At 46.6% G+C, this 17,853-nt stretch overlaps 3 protein-coding genes across 8 annotated transcripts; 1 reads left to right on the top strand and 2 right to left on the bottom strand.

The window, feature by feature from the left end:
- Positions 1–417: 417 nt before the first annotated feature.
- YIPF1 (Yip1 domain family member 1) lies at positions 418–8,596 on the bottom strand. 3 transcript variants are annotated; one of them, XM_065673303.1, is made up of 9 exons: positions 8,357–8,596; positions 7,562–7,722; positions 6,322–6,402; positions 6,124–6,211; positions 5,883–5,999; positions 3,771–3,937; positions 2,981–3,163; positions 1,634–1,728; positions 418–670 (listed from the first exon to the last, which is right to left on the bottom strand). In XM_065673303.1, the coding sequence occupies exons 1-8, from the start codon at positions 8,385–8,387 to the stop codon at positions 1,639–1,641; spliced, it is 918 nt and encodes a 305-aa protein (XP_065529375.1). In that variant the 5' UTR covers positions 8,388–8,596; the 3' UTR covers positions 418–670; positions 1,634–1,638. The 3 variants fall into 3 exon arrangements, with proteins under 3 accessions (XP_065529375.1, XP_065529374.1, XP_065529376.1); XM_065673302.1 differs by lacking the exon at positions 418–670 and adding an exon at positions 1,257–1,414 and having other exon boundaries at positions 8,357–8,595; XM_065673304.1 differs by lacking the exon at positions 418–670 and adding an exon at positions 1,257–1,414 and having other exon boundaries at positions 7,562–7,692; positions 8,357–8,595.
- Positions 8,597–9,637: 1,041 nt separating this feature from the next.
- Positions 9,638–14,419, top strand: DIO1 (iodothyronine deiodinase 1). Its single transcript, XM_065673297.1, has 4 exons — positions 9,638–10,026; positions 11,856–11,999; positions 13,073–13,272; positions 13,749–14,419. The coding sequence occupies exons 1-4, from the start codon at positions 9,696–9,698 to the stop codon at positions 13,836–13,838; spliced, it is 765 nt and encodes a 254-aa protein (XP_065529369.1). The 5' UTR covers positions 9,638–9,695; the 3' UTR covers positions 13,839–14,419.
- IFT25 (intraflagellar transport 25) lies at positions 11,845–17,792 on the bottom strand. Of its 4 annotated transcripts, none has more exons than XR_010611389.1 (7): positions 17,644–17,792; positions 17,183–17,289; positions 16,448–16,516; positions 15,822–15,865; positions 15,233–15,340; positions 13,663–13,796; positions 11,845–12,308 (listed from the first exon to the last, which is right to left on the bottom strand). XR_010611389.1 is itself a non-coding variant. In XM_065673299.1 (6 exons), exons 1-5 carry the CDS (start codon positions 17,739–17,741, stop codon positions 15,233–15,235), a joined length of 426 nt encoding a protein of 141 aa, XP_065529371.1. In that variant the 5' UTR covers positions 17,742–17,792; the 3' UTR covers positions 11,845–13,796. The 4 variants fall into 4 exon arrangements, 2 of the variants coding, with proteins under 2 accessions (XP_065529371.1, XP_065529370.1); XR_010611390.1 differs by having other exon boundaries at positions 11,845–12,115; XM_065673299.1 differs by having other exon boundaries at positions 11,845–13,796.
- Between the last annotated feature and the right edge of the window lie 61 nt (positions 17,793–17,853).

Genomic DNA, 17,853 nt, shown 5'->3' with positions numbered 1-17,853 from the left:
GACCCGCTTTCCCCGCCCCCTGTGCGGAAGTGACAGCTCGGCTGGCCTATGAGAATCCAGGTCCCGGCGGGAGGGGCGGGGCCGGGGGCGCTCATTGGGGCCTGAGGGAGTATTGGTCACTGCCGGACACCGACACGGGCCTGCCCACCCCGAGGGGAGCGGGGCTGCCCCGGCTCCTCGCCCAACAGCCTGGCCTATGAGGGCCCGTCAGCAGCGCTGGGCTGGCCGGAGGGACGGCGTCTGGCTGCGGCCGGGAAAGCAGCGGGGACACGGGGGGAACCGGTTTATAGGTGCAGCAGAGCCTCGGCGGTGGCTCGGGGGAGCCTCAAAGGCTCTGTCTCCCACCCCTCTTTGCAAACCCTCCCCGCAGCTTTAGCGGGGAGCGTTGGGTATTGCATGCACAAACGGAGACCCACATCACCTTCAGACACTTTATTCGGGGGTGTGCGGACTGGAGGCAGGGTCTCAAGACAAAGTAGTGTAAAGGATTAGGATCAACAGCTCACTCTCTTCACGGAACCAGTGGCCAGCACGCATGGAGGTGTCCTTATATCCACGGGACGCCACTGTCCTCTTATACAAAAGCATCCCTTCTTACTGCACTTCCCATGGGCTTCAGTGGAAAAATAACCTAACGTTGCTGTACACATGGAGAAATGGGGGTTGTGATCTGGAAGAGACAAGTAACTGCATAAATGCAGCTCCTCCCAGGCACCAGGGGACACTGTAAGGTACCTATTTCTACCTAAATGCTGAAATTCGTATTGAATCTTCAATAGGCACCTGGGCTGAGAAACTGGTTTTGTAGGAGGAAAGCTAAAACTGATCTGCACGATTAGGCTGAGTCACAGCTGGTCATTTTCGATGACCATTTTTGCTTAGCGTATTTGACCGGATCTATTTTCTTTTCCTACTTAATCGAACAGAGCTTCTAGTGCGTAAATACTCCCGTTTCCACATACACACACACATGGCTCGTGTACTTGCAGCAGCCTGGCCTCTGCATGCGTGTCTGTGAGCCTTTTCCTGGGCCTGTTCCACATCTGAGCTCTCCAACAAGCGTCATCTGCCGCTGGCAGCGCTCCCAGCTACCAGGAAGCAAAACTTCAAACCATCCCACACCAGGAATGCGATCCACAGGGATGGCTCTGCTCAGAGATACCCAGATATCCCCCAAACACAGAGCTCCTGCTCTGAAACACAAACACTGAGAGGGGAAAAGATCCAATTTACTTTTAACATTAAAGGAAAGGAAAACAGGAGTAGGATAGTTTATTGCTTAAGTTTTACTTGTGCAGTACAAACACTTCTGGGTTTTTATATGGGATTACGGAAAAAAAAAAAACCCAAATAACATCTTTGAAAGGACCTATGGGGCTGATTATTTTAATGTGTTTCTTCACCAAGAGTAAACCTACAAGAAAAGAAAGATACCATGTCTTTGTTTATCAGTCTTTTACAGTTTTATGGCTATGCTTAAAACTTATAACTGCAAGAAAGTTCATAAATGGTATTTTTATACATTTTTGGCAACATTGGGCTGTTAAACCCTTTTCCACTCAACCACAGTAAAGGGGAGGAGTTTCAAGATGGCTGTGATGATTACCGAAGAAAGTTTAGGTTGGGTTCTTACCTTATTTACAGGCTCTTTGTTATTATTGTTGTTCCATTGTGAGCAGGGATGATAGGTGCAGGAAAATCCAGTTCAGGGGCATCAAAAAAGTACGCCTGTGTTATGCAGAGGACAGAAATACTGTTTAGGGGGAAACAAACAGTTCTGCCTCATCCCAGCTCTTACTTTCCATACCCACTTTCACAAGGTACAAACACAGCATTGAAATGGCAAATTCGGATCTTTTCTGGTTTTAGCAGATTAGAAACTGTCAACTAAAATAGTGCTCTGAACAGTACTTTAAAATGTAACAATTGGCAGCAAAGGCGCTTGAGAAAGACCTGTACTGGAAAGGACTGACGGCAAATATTTGACTGTTTGCTGTTTTAACTAATGAAGCTTCAGGCAGCCTCCTGTGACATGAGCCCCACTGAATCCCAGACTGGTTTGTGTTGGAAGGGAGCTTAAAGCTCATCCAGTTCCAACCCCTGCCACAGGCAGGGACACCTTTCACTAGAGCAGCTTGCTCCAAGCCCCTGTGTCCAATCTGGCCTTGAGCACTGCCAGGGATGGGGCAGCCACAGCTTCTCTGGGCACCCTGTGCCAGTGCCTCAGCACCCTCAAGGGAAGAACTGCCTTATATCTGCTTTAAAAGCCATTCGCCCTTGTCCTGTCACTACCTGCCCTTGTAAAAAGTCAGCTGCTACCTGCTAACTCTAGATCTGTGTTTTGCTTTTGCCTCCCTGCACGTTGAGCTGCAGGGAACCAAATCTATCTGCTCCGGCAACTGGGATGGAACTAAACTGAAGCCTGGATGATGCCATTCTACCTACTGCAATGAGGAAACAACAAATAAATCAAGTACTCATCATTATATATTTCAATAGCATTAGGGTCTTCTGTTTCCATAATGCTGATACTTTACTAAGTTCTAGCAGGTTTATATTTTCATATATAAAACTCCAAGCACACACTTTATACTGAACATTTAATCATTGTAAAGGACTAAGCATAGTACTCATTGGAACAAACTGTGACTGGATAAAGATTAATACTTAGCTGATACTATGCTGAATTCATGTAAATTTCAAACTGTTCCATGAGTGACTTTGTGGGAGTTGGACTCCATCCTTATGGATTCCATCCAGCTCAAGATATCCTATGATTCCATAATTCATTATAGAGTTTGTTCCTAGCACTGTCAGACTGGTATCAATTTTTCCTTATTTAAAATAAATGGGAAGTACTGTTTCTTTCTTTATTAAAAAAGACTTTCCAGCAAGCAGCCAACTCCTCCTTCCCTGCACCGTAACGTATCAGCAGCCCCAGGAAATGCCAGGTTAGAGGAAAGGGGAGGCAGTGTCATACCAAACAGCCGACAGCCAGCAGGGCATGGAGCAGAACCACAGTCCCCACGGTTGCCAGCGCAATCCTGCGGTTGTCATCTCGGACAGCAGGCCAGAAGGTCATCACCAAAACAGAGCCAGAGAGGCACAAGGAGAATATCATCAGCACCCAGCGCACCACTTTTTGTGGAATGATCCATAAAATCTGTAAAAGGGAGGAAAATGATTGTTAGGAAATGGGGATTTATGTATTTGATGCATCATTCTGTGACATTTAAGCACTTCCGGTCAATTTGTGCACAAAGTAACTCATGCCTTATCTGATTGTTACTTGAGGAAAACAAAACTGCACTGATGAGCTCCTGGACATGACAGGAGCATGTCCCAAGTTATGGCACTCCCTCCAGGACCTGTTCCTTGCCAGAGTGGCCCAGGATAGTCTCTGCCAGGGAAACTTGTCCTTGGAGCCACCAGCATTGCCATCTTGCACAATGACTGTAACTGGAGACACAAACATCCCGACGCCTGAAGCTGGCTTAGGCTGCCTGCCAGGCTCACCAGCAGCACCCTTGTTTGCATGTGCTGCCTCTAGGAAAATGACCTGTCCTGGGCTTTTCCAGGACGCCCAAGACATCTTTACACTAGACAAGCCTCCATAAGCTTTATTGTAGACAAACAAAAGGAGAAAATTATTTGCCTAGACGCCAAGATTTTGGTTAATATGAATAACGTTGTAAGAAATAGCAAGCTTTCTAAACCGGGACCTGTTTGCAGGGCAGGTAACAGAGGTGCACTCTTCAGGCCATACGTACCGCTGTGGGAATATAAACGAAGAGGGAGTAGCCATACACACACACTATCTCCAGGAACGAGTAGGAGACAATGTTCATGACTTTACTGTTCCTCCACATCAGGAACCCCCAGAGAGCGAGGGGAACGAGCCAAGCATATGCATAAATGGCTGTTGCTGCTATGGACACTGGAAATACAACAAAAAGTTTAATGTTTGACTTCGCATACCAGCCAGAATCAAAGCATTTAGCCTCAAACTAGAAAGCTACTTTTGAAGTTACTTTCAAATTATAAAGTTTGAATTATTAATAAACTGAGGATTTGGTATTTATATCCAGTTCACACCTATTACTTTGCCAGCTCTTCAAGTTAGTTTAAAAGTAAAGGCTCAAAGCATTCACTTGACATTGTCAGGTTTTCTACTACATCCTGTGTCCAAAATACTACTGTGTTCAGTGTGAAAGGAAGAGCCACAGAGAAAAGAAGCTCAGTTAGAAATAGGAATTCAGCTACTAATAGTAACTGAAAAATGAGAATAGAATGCAGGCATGCTGCAAAAATTCAAAGAGAACAGAGACACGAGTGTTAAATCTGAACTGATTCAAGTGACTGGATTCCCAAGAGGCAGCGTTCTTCCAAATATGCTGTGGATTTTGGAACCAACCAGAAGCCACATGCTTCTGCAGGGACAGCAGCCTCCTTCACACTACAAAGACAGCTATAGACAGCTGCCTCCTCCCTTTGAGCTCCCCAGGGCATGTATCAGTTGAGGAACTCCTGCTTATATTTGAGTGTGGCAGAAGGTAACAACTTCCAGCCCCTGGTAGGTGATACGGGTGGTGCTTAATTTAGTCATTTTCTGTCTGAGGCCTCCAGGCTCCTTGGAGAAAGGCACCTACAAAAGCACCACAGTGGGGACTGTTGGGCTTTCACTCTCTGTACAAGGGGGCATTCACTAAGGCTAGAAAAGTTAACTACCCGAATTACTCCTGCTTGCTCTACTAAAACCCTGCGACTACTTTATGCTCTGGAGGGCTGGTGTTCTGCCAGTTACAGCCCACTGTAAGGATGCATTACACATCTCCCAAGATTTAGAAAGAGCAATCAATCACAGGACTGCTAAATCAAAGCTGTGACCTGGTTTTCATAGAATCATAGAATAGTTAGGGTTGGAAAGGACCTCAAGGTCATCCAGTTCCAACCCCCCTGCCATGGGCAGGGACACCTCACACTAAACCATCCCACAAAAGGCTTCATCCAACCTGGCCTTGAACACTGCCAGGGATGGAGCACTCACAACCTCCCTGGGCAACCCATTCCAGTGCCTCACCACCCTAACAGGAAAGAATTTCCTCCTTATATCCAATCTAAACTTCCCCTGTTTAAGTTTTAACCTGTTACCACTTGTCCTGTCACTACAGCCCCTGACGAAGAGTCCCTCCCCAGCATCCCTATAGGCCCCCTTCAGGTACTGGAAGGCTGCTATGAGGTCTCCACGCAGCCTTCTCTTCTCCAGGCTGAACAGCCCCTACTTCCTCAGCCTGTCTTCATACAGGAGGTGCTCCAGTCCCCTGATCATCCTCGTGGCCTCCTCTGGACTTGTTCCAGCAGTTCCATGTCCTTTTTATGTTGAGGACACCAGAACTGCACACAATGCTCCAGGTGAGGTCCCACAAGAGCAGAGTAGAGGGGCAGGATCACCTCCTTCGACCTCCTGGTCACGCTCCTTTGGATGCGGCCCAGGATACGGTTGGTTTCTGGGCTGCGAGCGCACACTGAAGCCGGCTCATGTTCATTTTCTCATCGACCAGCACCCCCAAGTCCTTCTCTGCAGGGCCGCTCTGAATCTCTTCTTTGCCCAGTCTGTAGCTGTGCCTGGGATTGCTCCGGCCCAGGTGCAGGACCTTGCACTTGTCGTGGTTGAACTTCATAAGGTTGGCATCAGCCCACCTCACAAGCGTGTCGAGGTCCCTCTGGATGGCATCCCTTCCCTCCCATTGGAAAAAAAACCACATCCAATCAAACAAAACCCAAACTAAATAATCAAACCCACAAACTCAGGACTGTCTCAAGTAGAATCATAGAATAGTTAGGGTTGGAAAGGACCTCAAGATCATCTAGTACTTACAAACCTTTTCTGAACTGGGGCACGTAGTGGTATGTTGGTTTGCCCAGATGGATGAAGAAGTTTGAGAGGTTGCCACTAACAGCAATGGTAAAGACGAGCGTGGCACATATCCAAAAGGGACCTTAAAAGGAAACCAACAAGTTCAATAATTCCTCTGCCCTCTCTCTTTTAAGGTTAGCAAGTAAAAAGAAATATAAACTCGCACCATTTATCACAAAAGATAAATTCTCACCCCTCACACCTACCATAAAGGTCGGGATTGCTGCGGATATACAGCCTTACAAAGTTCTTCCCTGGTACTGGGAAAACTGAACCCTTGATTCTGTCCAGGACCTGTGAAAACAGACAGATTTGCCTGACTGAAAAGGCAAACAGGAAGAAAAAGCCTCAGTGTCTGGATAAAGCATAGTTCAGACAACAGTTCTCCTCTGGAGTGTATTCACCTGGTATGTGTCCACATCGAAGAATGTCTGGTAGTACTCAAATGTCCAGAAAGGGGCACTTTTCTTCTGTCCTGCAAGCAGCTGCATTGTGGAAAAGGCAACACAGAAAATGAGACAAGCATGCAATTTACATATTTATGTATTTTTATAGTTATAATTTATATATTTATATATTTCATATATAAGTTCATTTAAAAAATAGCAGCCTTCCAGTGTCTGAAGCGGGCCTGTAAGGCTGCTAGGGAGGGACTCTTCATTCGGGACTATAGTGATAGGACAAGGGGTAATGGGTTAAAACCTAAACAAGGGAAGTTTAGACTGGATATAAGGAAGAAGTTCTTTACTGTAAGGGTGGTGAGGCACTGGAATGGGTTGCCCAAGTTGTGAATGCTCCATCCCTGGTGGTGTTCGAGGCCAGGTTGGACAGAGCCTTGCGTGGCATGGTTTAGTGTGAGGTGTCCCTGCCCATGGCAGGGGGGTTGGAACTCGATGATCTTAAGGTCCTTTCCAACCCTAACTATTCTGTGATTCCATGATTCTATGATTTCTGTACCCAGATAAAACCCACACTTAACAGGGTGGCACTTACTATGAATTATTTAACATTTTCCCATTCCCACTTTCCTGTCTATGTTAGCAGCAGCTGGACTCTTATCTCCCTGCAAGGAGAGGGGCTTGGGGCTCCAAAGAGCAGCCTGATACCACTTTTTGCCACATCATAACGCACACCTTCATCAGCATCACAAGTTCCCTCACTGTTGTCAATGGCTGCAGGGACACCTTCCACTAGAGCAGCTTGCTCCAAGCCCCATCCAACCTGGCCTTGAACACTGCATGGGATGGGGCAGCCACAGCTTCTCTGGGCAACCTGTGCCAGTATCTCACAGCAAAGAACTTCTTCCTTATACCTAACCTAAATCTACTCTCTTTCAGTTTAAGGCCATTTCACCTTGTCCTATCACTTATTTTCAGCTGCTGCTGTGCTCATCTCCCGGCATATCAGCTCAACTTAAATCACCACTACTGCAGTACTACTTCCTGGCCTGCAAACAACATCAGCTGAAGAGCCAACACACGTTTGCTTCTGCCAGTTCTCCTATCAAGAAAGTAACCTGCAAGGGAGAAGAAGCAGAGTGTTCAGTCACCCAGCACGATGCCCTGGTGCCATCGAGAAACCTCAGTGCTGTCAGCACGATCTGTAGGTGTGCCAATGGAGGCACTGCAGGTGCGAGAGCATCACCTCTGTTTTATCGGAGTCATCGGTCCCCAGTAACTCATCATCCTCTTCTCTCCTGGGCTCCTGCAGGCGGCCGTGCTGATTCTTGGGGATTTCTGGCTCATCGATGCTTATTGTGGTGGCATCAGGATTTGCTGCAAGCAAATTAGCTGCATCGTCAAATTCTGTAAATAAGTACATTACGAGACAGGCAATGACCAAGCTACCAACGCTTCCGTTCTCATGGCTCAAGAAACCACATTAAGACCCCTATATGGCCCAAGAAGGGATCCATCAACAGCTGAAGTCTGTCAAAAACAACCTGTGTCTTAAAGCCCAAACTGACAGGGATCGAGCTGAGCATGTACTTGGTTAATAAAGCATGAGGGAGTCCTTCCTGCTAATCTGCACCGTGATAAACCAAAGCTTCTCCTTCCTGAGGCCAGCCCCAATCCGAGGGCCTGCAGGTCTCTGCAATGGCAAAGGGAAGGCACATCTCTAAAGATGCTATAGAAACGGTTCATTTTAATCTTCTCCAAAAATTACTTATTTCAGACCTACATTTACTTATCAAAAAGCACACACGTCAGGACCTACGGTCCATTCCAAACTACAGAGCACTCTGCCTGTTTGCAGCTTCCACTCCCCACCTTAACGGGTTCTGGTCAACCCCAGGCACGGTTTTCACCTCCCCACCGCTGGAGATACTCCTGACATCACCTGCCAAACGCAGCTTTTACCCGGAGAACGTTCAGAAACGCTTCCCGGCCTCTAAAAGCACCGTCAGCCAGGCCCCAGCCCCCGCAGTCGCACCGTTACCTTGGAACTTGAGATCATCCACAGCCGCCATTCACCCGCCGGTTGGAGGAACGGGTCCCCACGGCCTCGACCCTCCGGGAAGACGGACAGCGGCAGCGCTATCGCCGCTGGGCACACCGACCCCAGCCCGTCAGGGCCGCCCCTCTCCCCGCCCCGGCGCAGCACCGGGCAACGGGCCGCAACTCCGGGCCCGCAGCACAACCGCTCCCGGAAGCGGCCGCTCCGCTCTCTTAAAGGGGCAGCTGGCGCTGCGCAGCGCCAGCCAATCAGCAGCCGCGCTGCTCTCCTCCTCGCCCCCGCCCCTCCGGCTCCAAGCAAACACGCCGGCGGCGCTCGCTGCGCCGACCAATCAGAGGCCACGCAGCGCGACCTCTGCCGTACGTGCCCGCCCCCTTAAAGGGCCCGCGGAAGGCTCCGGGACTGCCTGAGCGCGGCTGATGTAGTGTGTGCACGTGTACACACATAGCTTGTGTATATATATATATATATGTATATATATGTATTGTGTATATATATATATGTATTGTATATATATGTATTTATTCATAGAATCATAGAGTCAGCCAGGTTGGAAAAGACCTTTCAGATCATCGAGTGCAACTGTTGCCCCAGTGCTGCCAAGGCCACCACTAAACCGTGTCCCAAAGTGCCACGTCTACAAACCTTTAAATACCTCCAGGGACGGTGACTCCAGCCCTGCCCTGGGCAGCCTGTTGCAATGCCTGAGCACTCTTTGGGGAAGGAATTGTTCCTAACAGCCAGTCTAAACCTCCCCTGGAGCAGCTTGAGGCCATTTCCTCTTGTCCCGTCGCTTGTCACCTGGGAGGAGCCCCGTCCTGGCTCCAGCCTTCCGTCAGGCAGTTGTAGAGAGCAATGAGGTTCCTCTGAGCCTTCTCTTCTCCAGACTAAACCCCGCCAGGTCCCTCAGCCGTTCTTCATCACACTTGTATTCCAGGCCCTGCACATAACTGCTGGTGGGATCAGCCCCTCAGGTACTGCTGGCATAATTCTTTAGTGCATGGTTCAGGGAAAACATCCCGATTCAGCTCCTCCCATTAGGAAAATACACAACGTGTCTGTGAATCAGCCTTACAACCATGCAGGTGGCACTGGAAATCTACCATCACTGTCATTAAATCCTTTGGTGTAGATGGGGAGAGCGCCGCTGACAGGCTCCTCACTCACAGAGACACTGAACTCCAGCGAGAGGTGACAGTGTGCAAAGCACAGCAGAAATGTGGCCAAACACGTGGATGTTTTTCCTCCCCCTCACCCTCTACCTTTGCCCCTGCCATTGCCCTGCATTGCTGTCAGAAGCTGTCAGAGCTCCTCCACCACAATGCTGAGCATCAGGGTATTCCTCCAGAAACTCCTGATTCTCCTGCACGTCACTCTGTGTGTTGTTGTTGGCAAAACACTGATGGTTCTGTTCCCCAACACCATGAAAAGATACATCCTGAAACTGGGTGCAAAGAGCAGAATGAACGAGAATCCAAAGTTCAGCTACGAAAACTGGGGCCCAACGTTTTTCAGCTTCAAGTATCTGCTCTTTGTGCTGAAGGTGAAGTGGAAGAGGCTGGAGGACGAAGCCTACGAGGGACACCCTGCTCCCAACACACCGGTGGTGACACTCGATGGGGAAGTTCGTCACCTCCTTGATTTCATGCAAGGTCAGTAAACCAGCTGTGCAGATGGGTTTGGTTTGCCAAGGTGGTAACTGAGGAGATGATGCTGATCATAGACTCATAGAGTCAACCAGGTTGGAAAAAGCCTTTAAGCTCATCAAGTCGAACCCTTACCCCAGCACTGCCAAGGTCATCACTAACCCATGGCACTGAGGGCCTCATCTACGCGGTTTGTGAATACTTCCAGGGATGGTGAGTCCACCACTGCCCTGGGCACCCTTTGGGGAAGGAATTGTTCCTCAGCTCCATCTAAACCTGCCCTGGTGCAGCTTGAGGCCGTTTGCTCTTGTCCCATCCCTTGTTCCCTGGGAGCAGAGCCCAGCCCCCTCATGGCTCCATCCTCCTGTCAGGCAGTTGTAGGGAGCAATAAGGTCCACCCTGAGCCTTCTCTTCTCCAGACTGAACCCACCCAGGTCCCTCAGCCATTCCCCATCACACTTGAGCTCCAGATCCTGCACCAGCTCCGCAGCCCTTCTCTGGACCTGCTCCAGCAACTGAACAGTGAGCAGGGACATGCAGTGGCACGAGAGTGTGCAGTGATTCCCAAGCATTGGCTGCCATTCCTTGTACAGAAAGTCCCACGCCAGCTCCCTTGGCCTAAAGCCGAGAAAGTACACGGTGGTTGTTTTTCTTCCAGATCCAACATGGCTAGAAATAAAGCAGAAGAAAAAGCAGCTGCTTTGTACTTTGTCCACTGTCTCCCACCAAGACCTCTGTAGAATGTGGAATTAATCATTAAGCTGCAGTTTTGATCCCCATGGGAGGCATTACATCCTTCTCTAACGCTGCTTTTCTTATTTTATATATATATATATATTTATGCAGAAAATAGGATGGAAATTTGAAGAAGATACACAGTATCTCCAGGAAGGTACCTGCTTTATTAGATCCTTTAGGACATGGATCCATGTGAGCAGCAGTTTTTGAAGTTAAACCCAGCCAGAAGGAAGATCTTGAACAAATTTCAGATAATTCAGCATAACCATAGACTAAAAGAGGTGCTGTATTATCCTGCAAGTCCTCTTAAATTGAGGCCTTGCAAAGAGATGCTCACACCTGTAGGCACATCTGTGTTAATTTGTAAGCAACTGCACAGACCCTTTTGCTAGTGGCTTGTGTAACATTAGTTTAATAAACAGTAAGGTACAAACAAAGCTGCGTTCGGACAGGGCATTGCAGAAATACACCAAAAGCACTGAAGCCTGTGATGCATGACTTCAAAATCTGCAGCTTCTGCTCAGCTACAAGTGAAAACAAACCAAGACATGTCCAAGAGGTTCGTTAAAGGGATTAGGACTCTCTGTGTCCATCCCTGAACCACTGTCCTTTGGAAAACCTCACAGATGATAATGTTTAGGATTTCTGAAGTCCTAAGGATGGATCTTTGGAAGCTGCAATACGCTACATGCTGTATATCCATTTTAGATCAGTTCCCTATCCTGAAACGTTGGTCATTTGAGAGTCGGATCTGAGGAGGAGCATACAGGAGAAGCTGTGTGACTGCACAGTGCCTCCTGCCTTTAGTGGTCTCTACAAAGGAATGGGTCCCCCTCAGATAAGCTCATTGCTGGATCCAGCACAGGTCAGAGCCAAGCTAGGAGAAAGAACGCATCTTTCCACCTGTTTTGCATAGATACAGATGTCCTGCTGCCAATTTTAATGTCCCAGCGAGTTATGGGCTAAAGTAACACAAATTACTTTACTGCTGTTGGCCAGTAAAACTCCATGGCAGAGGCTGAATTCGGTGTGTGTATGTAATTCTGCCCCCTTCTCCCTCCACTGATTTAACCACAAGCTGTCCCATTTTTTTCCAGACAACCGGCCTTTAATCCTGAATTTTGGAAGCTGCACCTGACCTTCATTTATGTTAAAATTTCATGAGTTCAACAGGCTCATCCAAGATTTCAGCCCTACAGCAGATTTCCTCATTATCTACATTGAAGAAGCTCATGCCATAGGTACAGTACAAACACGACAGCAACATCCACCAAAACTTCAGGCATGGAGCAGGCCCTTTAGGAAGATGTCGTAGTAAACCCAGGACAGAAGAGAAGTATCTTGGCAAAGGAGGGAACTGCAAATAGGAAAGACATCTTCCTCAGATCTAAAGTGGCAACACACTGGTTTGTGTCCCTAATGCTCCACAAAGATTTTACTCGCATATCTCACTTTACACTGAGGTACTGCTGCTGGAGACACTCATCCCTGTGAAGGTGAAGCACATAGTTGTATCTTTACAAACCTTCCTCTCAGTGTTAGCACAGCTCCTTTTGGAAGGAAAAAACAAAGCATTTCAGAGAACAAAGGTTAAGTGTAAAATGCCAGTGTGCTATGAGTTTGGGGTTTTAAATGATTCATTTTTAACACATCTCAAGAACAGACTCCAATCTGAAAAATGTAGCAAACTATACACACTTTTATCCATGCTGAACTCCAGGTAACACATTGGCACTGATTATATCCCAGGGTTAAGGTGGTTTTCTAAACCAACATTTACAGTTTTCAAGTTTTCGAACAATACATCACTTTTTGTAGTTGAGAAACGGTACCTCAGTCACAGAATCCCAGACTGGTTTGTGTTGGAAGGGACCTTAAAGCTCATCCAGTTCCAACCCCCTGCCATGGGCAGGGACACCTTCCACTAGAGCAGTTTGCTCAAAACCTTTTAACGACTTTCTACTTCCCTAGGAACAGTTGCATGCAAACATGTGTTTGTGTTATTCCTGGAAAACAAAGATGAGCCCTGGCTGAAATGCTTCACTTCTCACAGAGATGAAGTTTTGTTTTATAGGCTTAATGAGTAGAACAAAGCAGAATGAACAGTGCTGCTGTTGTGACTATGCTAAATGAACGGGTGTCAGCCAACAGCACTACTTAGCATTTAAAAATCCCCTCTGCACCCAACACTTTGACAAACCTTACCCAAATAAGACACGTATCCTCCACCTGATATCTTTCTACCACAGTGTATCTCCACCCTTAACACCTATTCCAAATGTTCCTTGCTAATTCCCTTTCTCATTTGTTTTAGATGGATGGGCTTTTAAAAACAATGTCGTTATTAAAAATCACAGAAGCCTTGAAGATCGGAAAATGGCAGCCCAATTTCTTCAGAAAAACAATCCTTTATGTCCAGTGGTTTTAGACACTATGGAAAACCTGAGCAGTGCAAAATACGCTGCGTTGCCAGAACGACTGTATCTACTTCAAGGAGGAAAGGTTGTATACAAGGTAAAAGATATCAACAATAATAATGAGCGTAATATATTGAGATATTTAAATTTCTGAATAATTTGGGAATGTTTTACATCTAACTCAATTTCATTCTGTGTGAGAGAGAAAGAAACCAGAGTTCACTGTAACCATGGAAAGAAAAGGACTTGCAGCAAAACCAGCCTGGGCTTTACAATGCACATACTAGATGTACACCTCAGTCTTGCTCAAATATTTGTCTTCTGGCTCATTAGGAAACACAGGTACACCAAAGTTCAGATGCAGTAACACTCTCCAGCTACAGGATCCACATCCTGGCCCTGTCACAGTTACACACAGGGTGTAACCTGTGCATACACTCTCTACCATGCAATGGCTGCCATGCAAAGGAAGCCCAAGCACACCTACCTGCAGTCCTGCTGTAATTGCTGTGTGCTAAAGGACTTGTGCTCTGTCTACTTCAGTGTCACTGTATAATATCATTGCCTTTGCAGGGAGGAGTGGGGCCTTGGAATTATCACCCCCAGGAAATACGTGCCATCCTGGAAAAAATGAGATCAGAAATGGAGAGGACTTCAGAGTAAAGGCTGTCTGCATAAGAAAGCTCAATGAGTAAGGTTTCATAGACATAAGCATAAGGGGAAAAAAAGAATTTAAAAATACCAAGAGGAAACAAGAACTCTGCATGTGCATCCAAAGAGCATCTGTGAAGTGGTTCATTACGTGTTTGTCCAGAGGTTTTCAAGTCTCATTGCTAAAACCCCAACTACTGCACTGTACTAACTTACTATGCTTACCCCACATGTGGTAATGAATAGTAGTTGAGCCCACTGAACTGTCAGGACTTGATACCAGCATTTACATTTGTAAAGAGTATCATGCCGGATGAACTTGAGGGGTGGTGCCATCTCCAGAAGCCAACTGGCATGCAAAAGAACTGGTGTCACAGGCTGAGCATTCTCTTGTATACACAGAACTCTCCTTAACATTCACTTTCACAGACTTCAGAAGGCTTCTGAACCAAGACAATCTCCATCAACATTTGTTTCTATTAATATTTGTTGTGACAGTCACAGCTTAAAGCAGGGACGGCTGTGACCCGATTGTAGAAAATATTTATAGGAACAAGGGATTGATCTGCAACTACTAAAAACCTACCACAGCACTTCATGTGGCTTCAGATTATTTCCCTCCTCACCCTGTCCCTCTTCCCCTCTGGGTTATTTCCAGCCATTAGTAGATGTTTATATCATATTCATCCTATTAACCTTTGAGTTTGAGTTGAGAAAGTTACCAATTTGAGAACTGCTGAAGGATTTGACAGTAGGAAGCAATACCTCCCATTTAAGTATTTCACACCTTTTTTTCTTCCTATTTAACTCAAAGTGCACAGGAAACAATTTCCAGGAAATCAGGTTTTAACTCATATATTAAGAAAGTCTGATATAAACATACTAATGTAAATGGACCCAGTTATATTGGAGGGCCACGAGGATGATCAGGGGCTGGAGCACCTTCTATAAGACAGGCTGAGAAAGCTGGGGCTGTTCAGCCTGGAGAAGAGAAGGCTATGTGGAGACCTCACAGCAGCCTTCCAGTATCTGAAGGGGGCCTATAGGGATGCTGAGGAGGGACTCTTCATTAGGGACTGTAGTGGTAGGACAAGGGGTAATGGGTTTAAACTTAAACAGGGAAGTTCAGGTTAGATATAAGGAGGAAGTTCTTTACTGTAAGGGTGGTGAGGCACTGGAATGGGTTGCCCAGGGAGGTTGTGAATGCTCCATCCCTGGCAGTGTTGGATAGAGCCCAAATGATTCTATTCTATTCCACGCATAAAACCAGTGGGGAATACAAACTACACCCATACCTTCAAAAAACACTTTAATACAAGGTTTTAATGATAAATATTCTCTGCACTACAGATATCAAAATAACTTCTGTATATAACAAAAACAGGAGGTAGAAATTTAATCCAGACCTAAGTGTTTTCTGCTGCGCCCTCTGCTATCACCCGGTGCACTGATACAAAGTGATCGAAGGCCGATTTGATGATGAAACGCAAGTAAGTGGCTTGAAATTCAGGAAGCTGTAGAAGGAAAAAAGATGTTACTGCATTCTCTGTAGTAACAGAACTGTTAAACAACACTTGCAGAAGTTTGTTACCCCGAAGGATCTAGATCTTTCTGTCTGTTTTCGAATCACACATAAATCAAGCTCTTTTAATACATGCAGCCAGCTTCAGAGATTCTTGAGATGACAGGAATTCAAAAATAGTCCCATTCCTCCCGAATCCTGCAGCCTCAAAGGCAACAATTGAAGGAGGAAGAATTGCCACGCTCCTGCAAAGAGCCCTTTCACATGATTACAAGCAGTAGGCAGATGCAATTTCATACCATAATCTACAAAGGAGCAGTCAGGAAGTGCAATTTCATACTATGATCTACAAATTCCTGTCTCAAACATCAACTTAGCAATAACCGTAAATAAAGGCATGTTTTGATTTCTCCCCAGCTAGTCTAGACATCCCATTTCATGAACCACTACGGACACAGGCTGTAAATACTCACTGGAAATTCTTCCTTTTGAAGCTGTCCTTCAGTGTGTTCCAAATCTAGAAAGGATATTTTAAAGTAGATAATGAAGAATAGTGTGCAGTGCTGGACTTCACAGTTCAAGAGAGTTTAAGGACCATGAACTACCTATAGAAATTGTTCTCTGGTTTTATTTGTACAAGGTGATTTAAGAGAACAACTACTTTTTGCAGTATCCCAGTGTATATATATCCCACTCCTTACACTGTTATATAAAATGTCACCCAAGGGACATGAAAAAAAAACAACAAACCAACCAACCAATGCAGGAAATGGCACTCTATTATGCTCTCTAAGTCTGGTTTTAATTTTTTGAACATAAAAGCGAGTGCACAAACAGAGCTTTTAGCCCTCATACAGCATTTTACATCTCCAAACTGCTACAGAGACCAGCAATACTCAATAACTTCACTTAAATGTGATTATTACGTTAACGTCTAATAAGATAATCATCAAGCTGCACTTGACTACTCAACAGGTAGATATGGGGTTAAAATGAGTCAATGAAAAAGATCAATGTTATTCCCATAGGATCAACATTATTCCCATAGGATCAACATTATTCCCATAGAATCCCCGCTGCTTCAGATTCAGAATCTTACCTTTTTCAACGCACTCTTCAAAACCTACTGGGTCTTCAGATACGCTTCTTTCAATCCTTAAGGTCCGCACTAAAACACATATACATTTAAAGTATCAACACAAATTCTGATTCTTTACTGATAACGCTATTTATTCCATCACTTTTCATCTACAAGGCACTTTAAAAGCATTAACTAATCCAGTCTTCCACTAACTTATGGGGGAGGACTAAACCACAACCTCCATCCTCATGTTCCAAGCTGGATAAACAACATGTTTTCATGTCTTCTGTGCAGCCTTTGCTCATGGTCAGGCTCTCATCTCCAAGCTCTGACCTTGTAAAAGTCCTTTCTGTCTTAGACCTCACATTTTCCTTCATAGTACTTAAAAAAAGGAAGACTACAAGAGTTCTGTGCCATGAAATTATAAAAACCAGCATATAAAAATAAATCATTCAGTACAGCAGTCCTATCCATTAACTCAGAACAGCCATCACTGTGCGATAGAACAGTTACGTGCTCAATACAAGTGTCGTAAGAACAAAGTGCAGGCGGGATAGGTTTTCCATCCTTTTTTTTTACTTATGGAAACCTTTGGATGTGAAGGACAATTGCTTTGTGAAGCTAAATCTTTAAGAACCTGCTAAAAGTGGCTGCTTCTATAACAGGACACTTTACCTACGCTGCTGTGAGGACCCACATGTAGGCACAGATTTTAACATAGTACGTATGTTACTGCAATACATAAAGCCTTACCCAAATAACTCTGGATTGCGACTTTGCTGATTTTTACACATTTAGGAAAACCAATGATGAGTTCCTGTGGGAACATGCCTGTCGTGGTCCAAAACGTTTCTGAGTTGCTGCGGAGAGAACAGGACAAACGCCTCACCTGCAGCTTTCCATTTATTACCACCTTCAAAGTAACGAATCACGCAGGAAACAAAAAAACCCACCCAAACCCGTTTTAATTTGGGGTATTTTAAGCAACCCCCCCCCCCCGTACGACAACGTGGAAGCTCTGTGGAGGTGCCAACCCTTCACCGGCCCGGCTCTGCACCCGAGCGGCGCCACAGAAGGGCTCACAAATGGCGGGGGTTATGTGGTAACCTGCCGGGGGCCGAGCCCGGCGCTGACGGGCAGCGCTACCGGTAACCCCGGCGGACGGAGCCCTGAGGGGAGCGGCCGCCTCCCGCCGGGGCCCGCGCCCTCCTCACCCGTCCACGACGCTCTCGGCAGGGTGCTGCTCGTCGCTGGACGTGGCCAGGACCAGGGCAGCCCCCGCCGAGCTCAGGCACCAGTCGGTGGCCCGCATCGCCGCGCGGGGCCGCCGCTACCAGGCAACGGCGGCGGCGGCGACACGCACGGAGCCGGCCCCGGGAGCCTCGCACGGGGCCCCGTGAGGAGAATGGCGGTGCCGGGGCTTT

The sequence above is a fragment of the Lathamus discolor genome, chromosome 3 (genome assembly GCF_037157495.1).
Source record: "Lathamus discolor isolate bLatDis1 chromosome 3, bLatDis1.hap1, whole genome shotgun sequence".
Lineage (NCBI taxonomy): Eukaryota > Metazoa > Chordata > Aves > Psittaciformes > Psittacidae > Lathamus > Lathamus discolor.
Note: the sequence above shows the minus strand (reverse complement) of the source record. Positions and strands in the feature narration are given on the sequence as shown.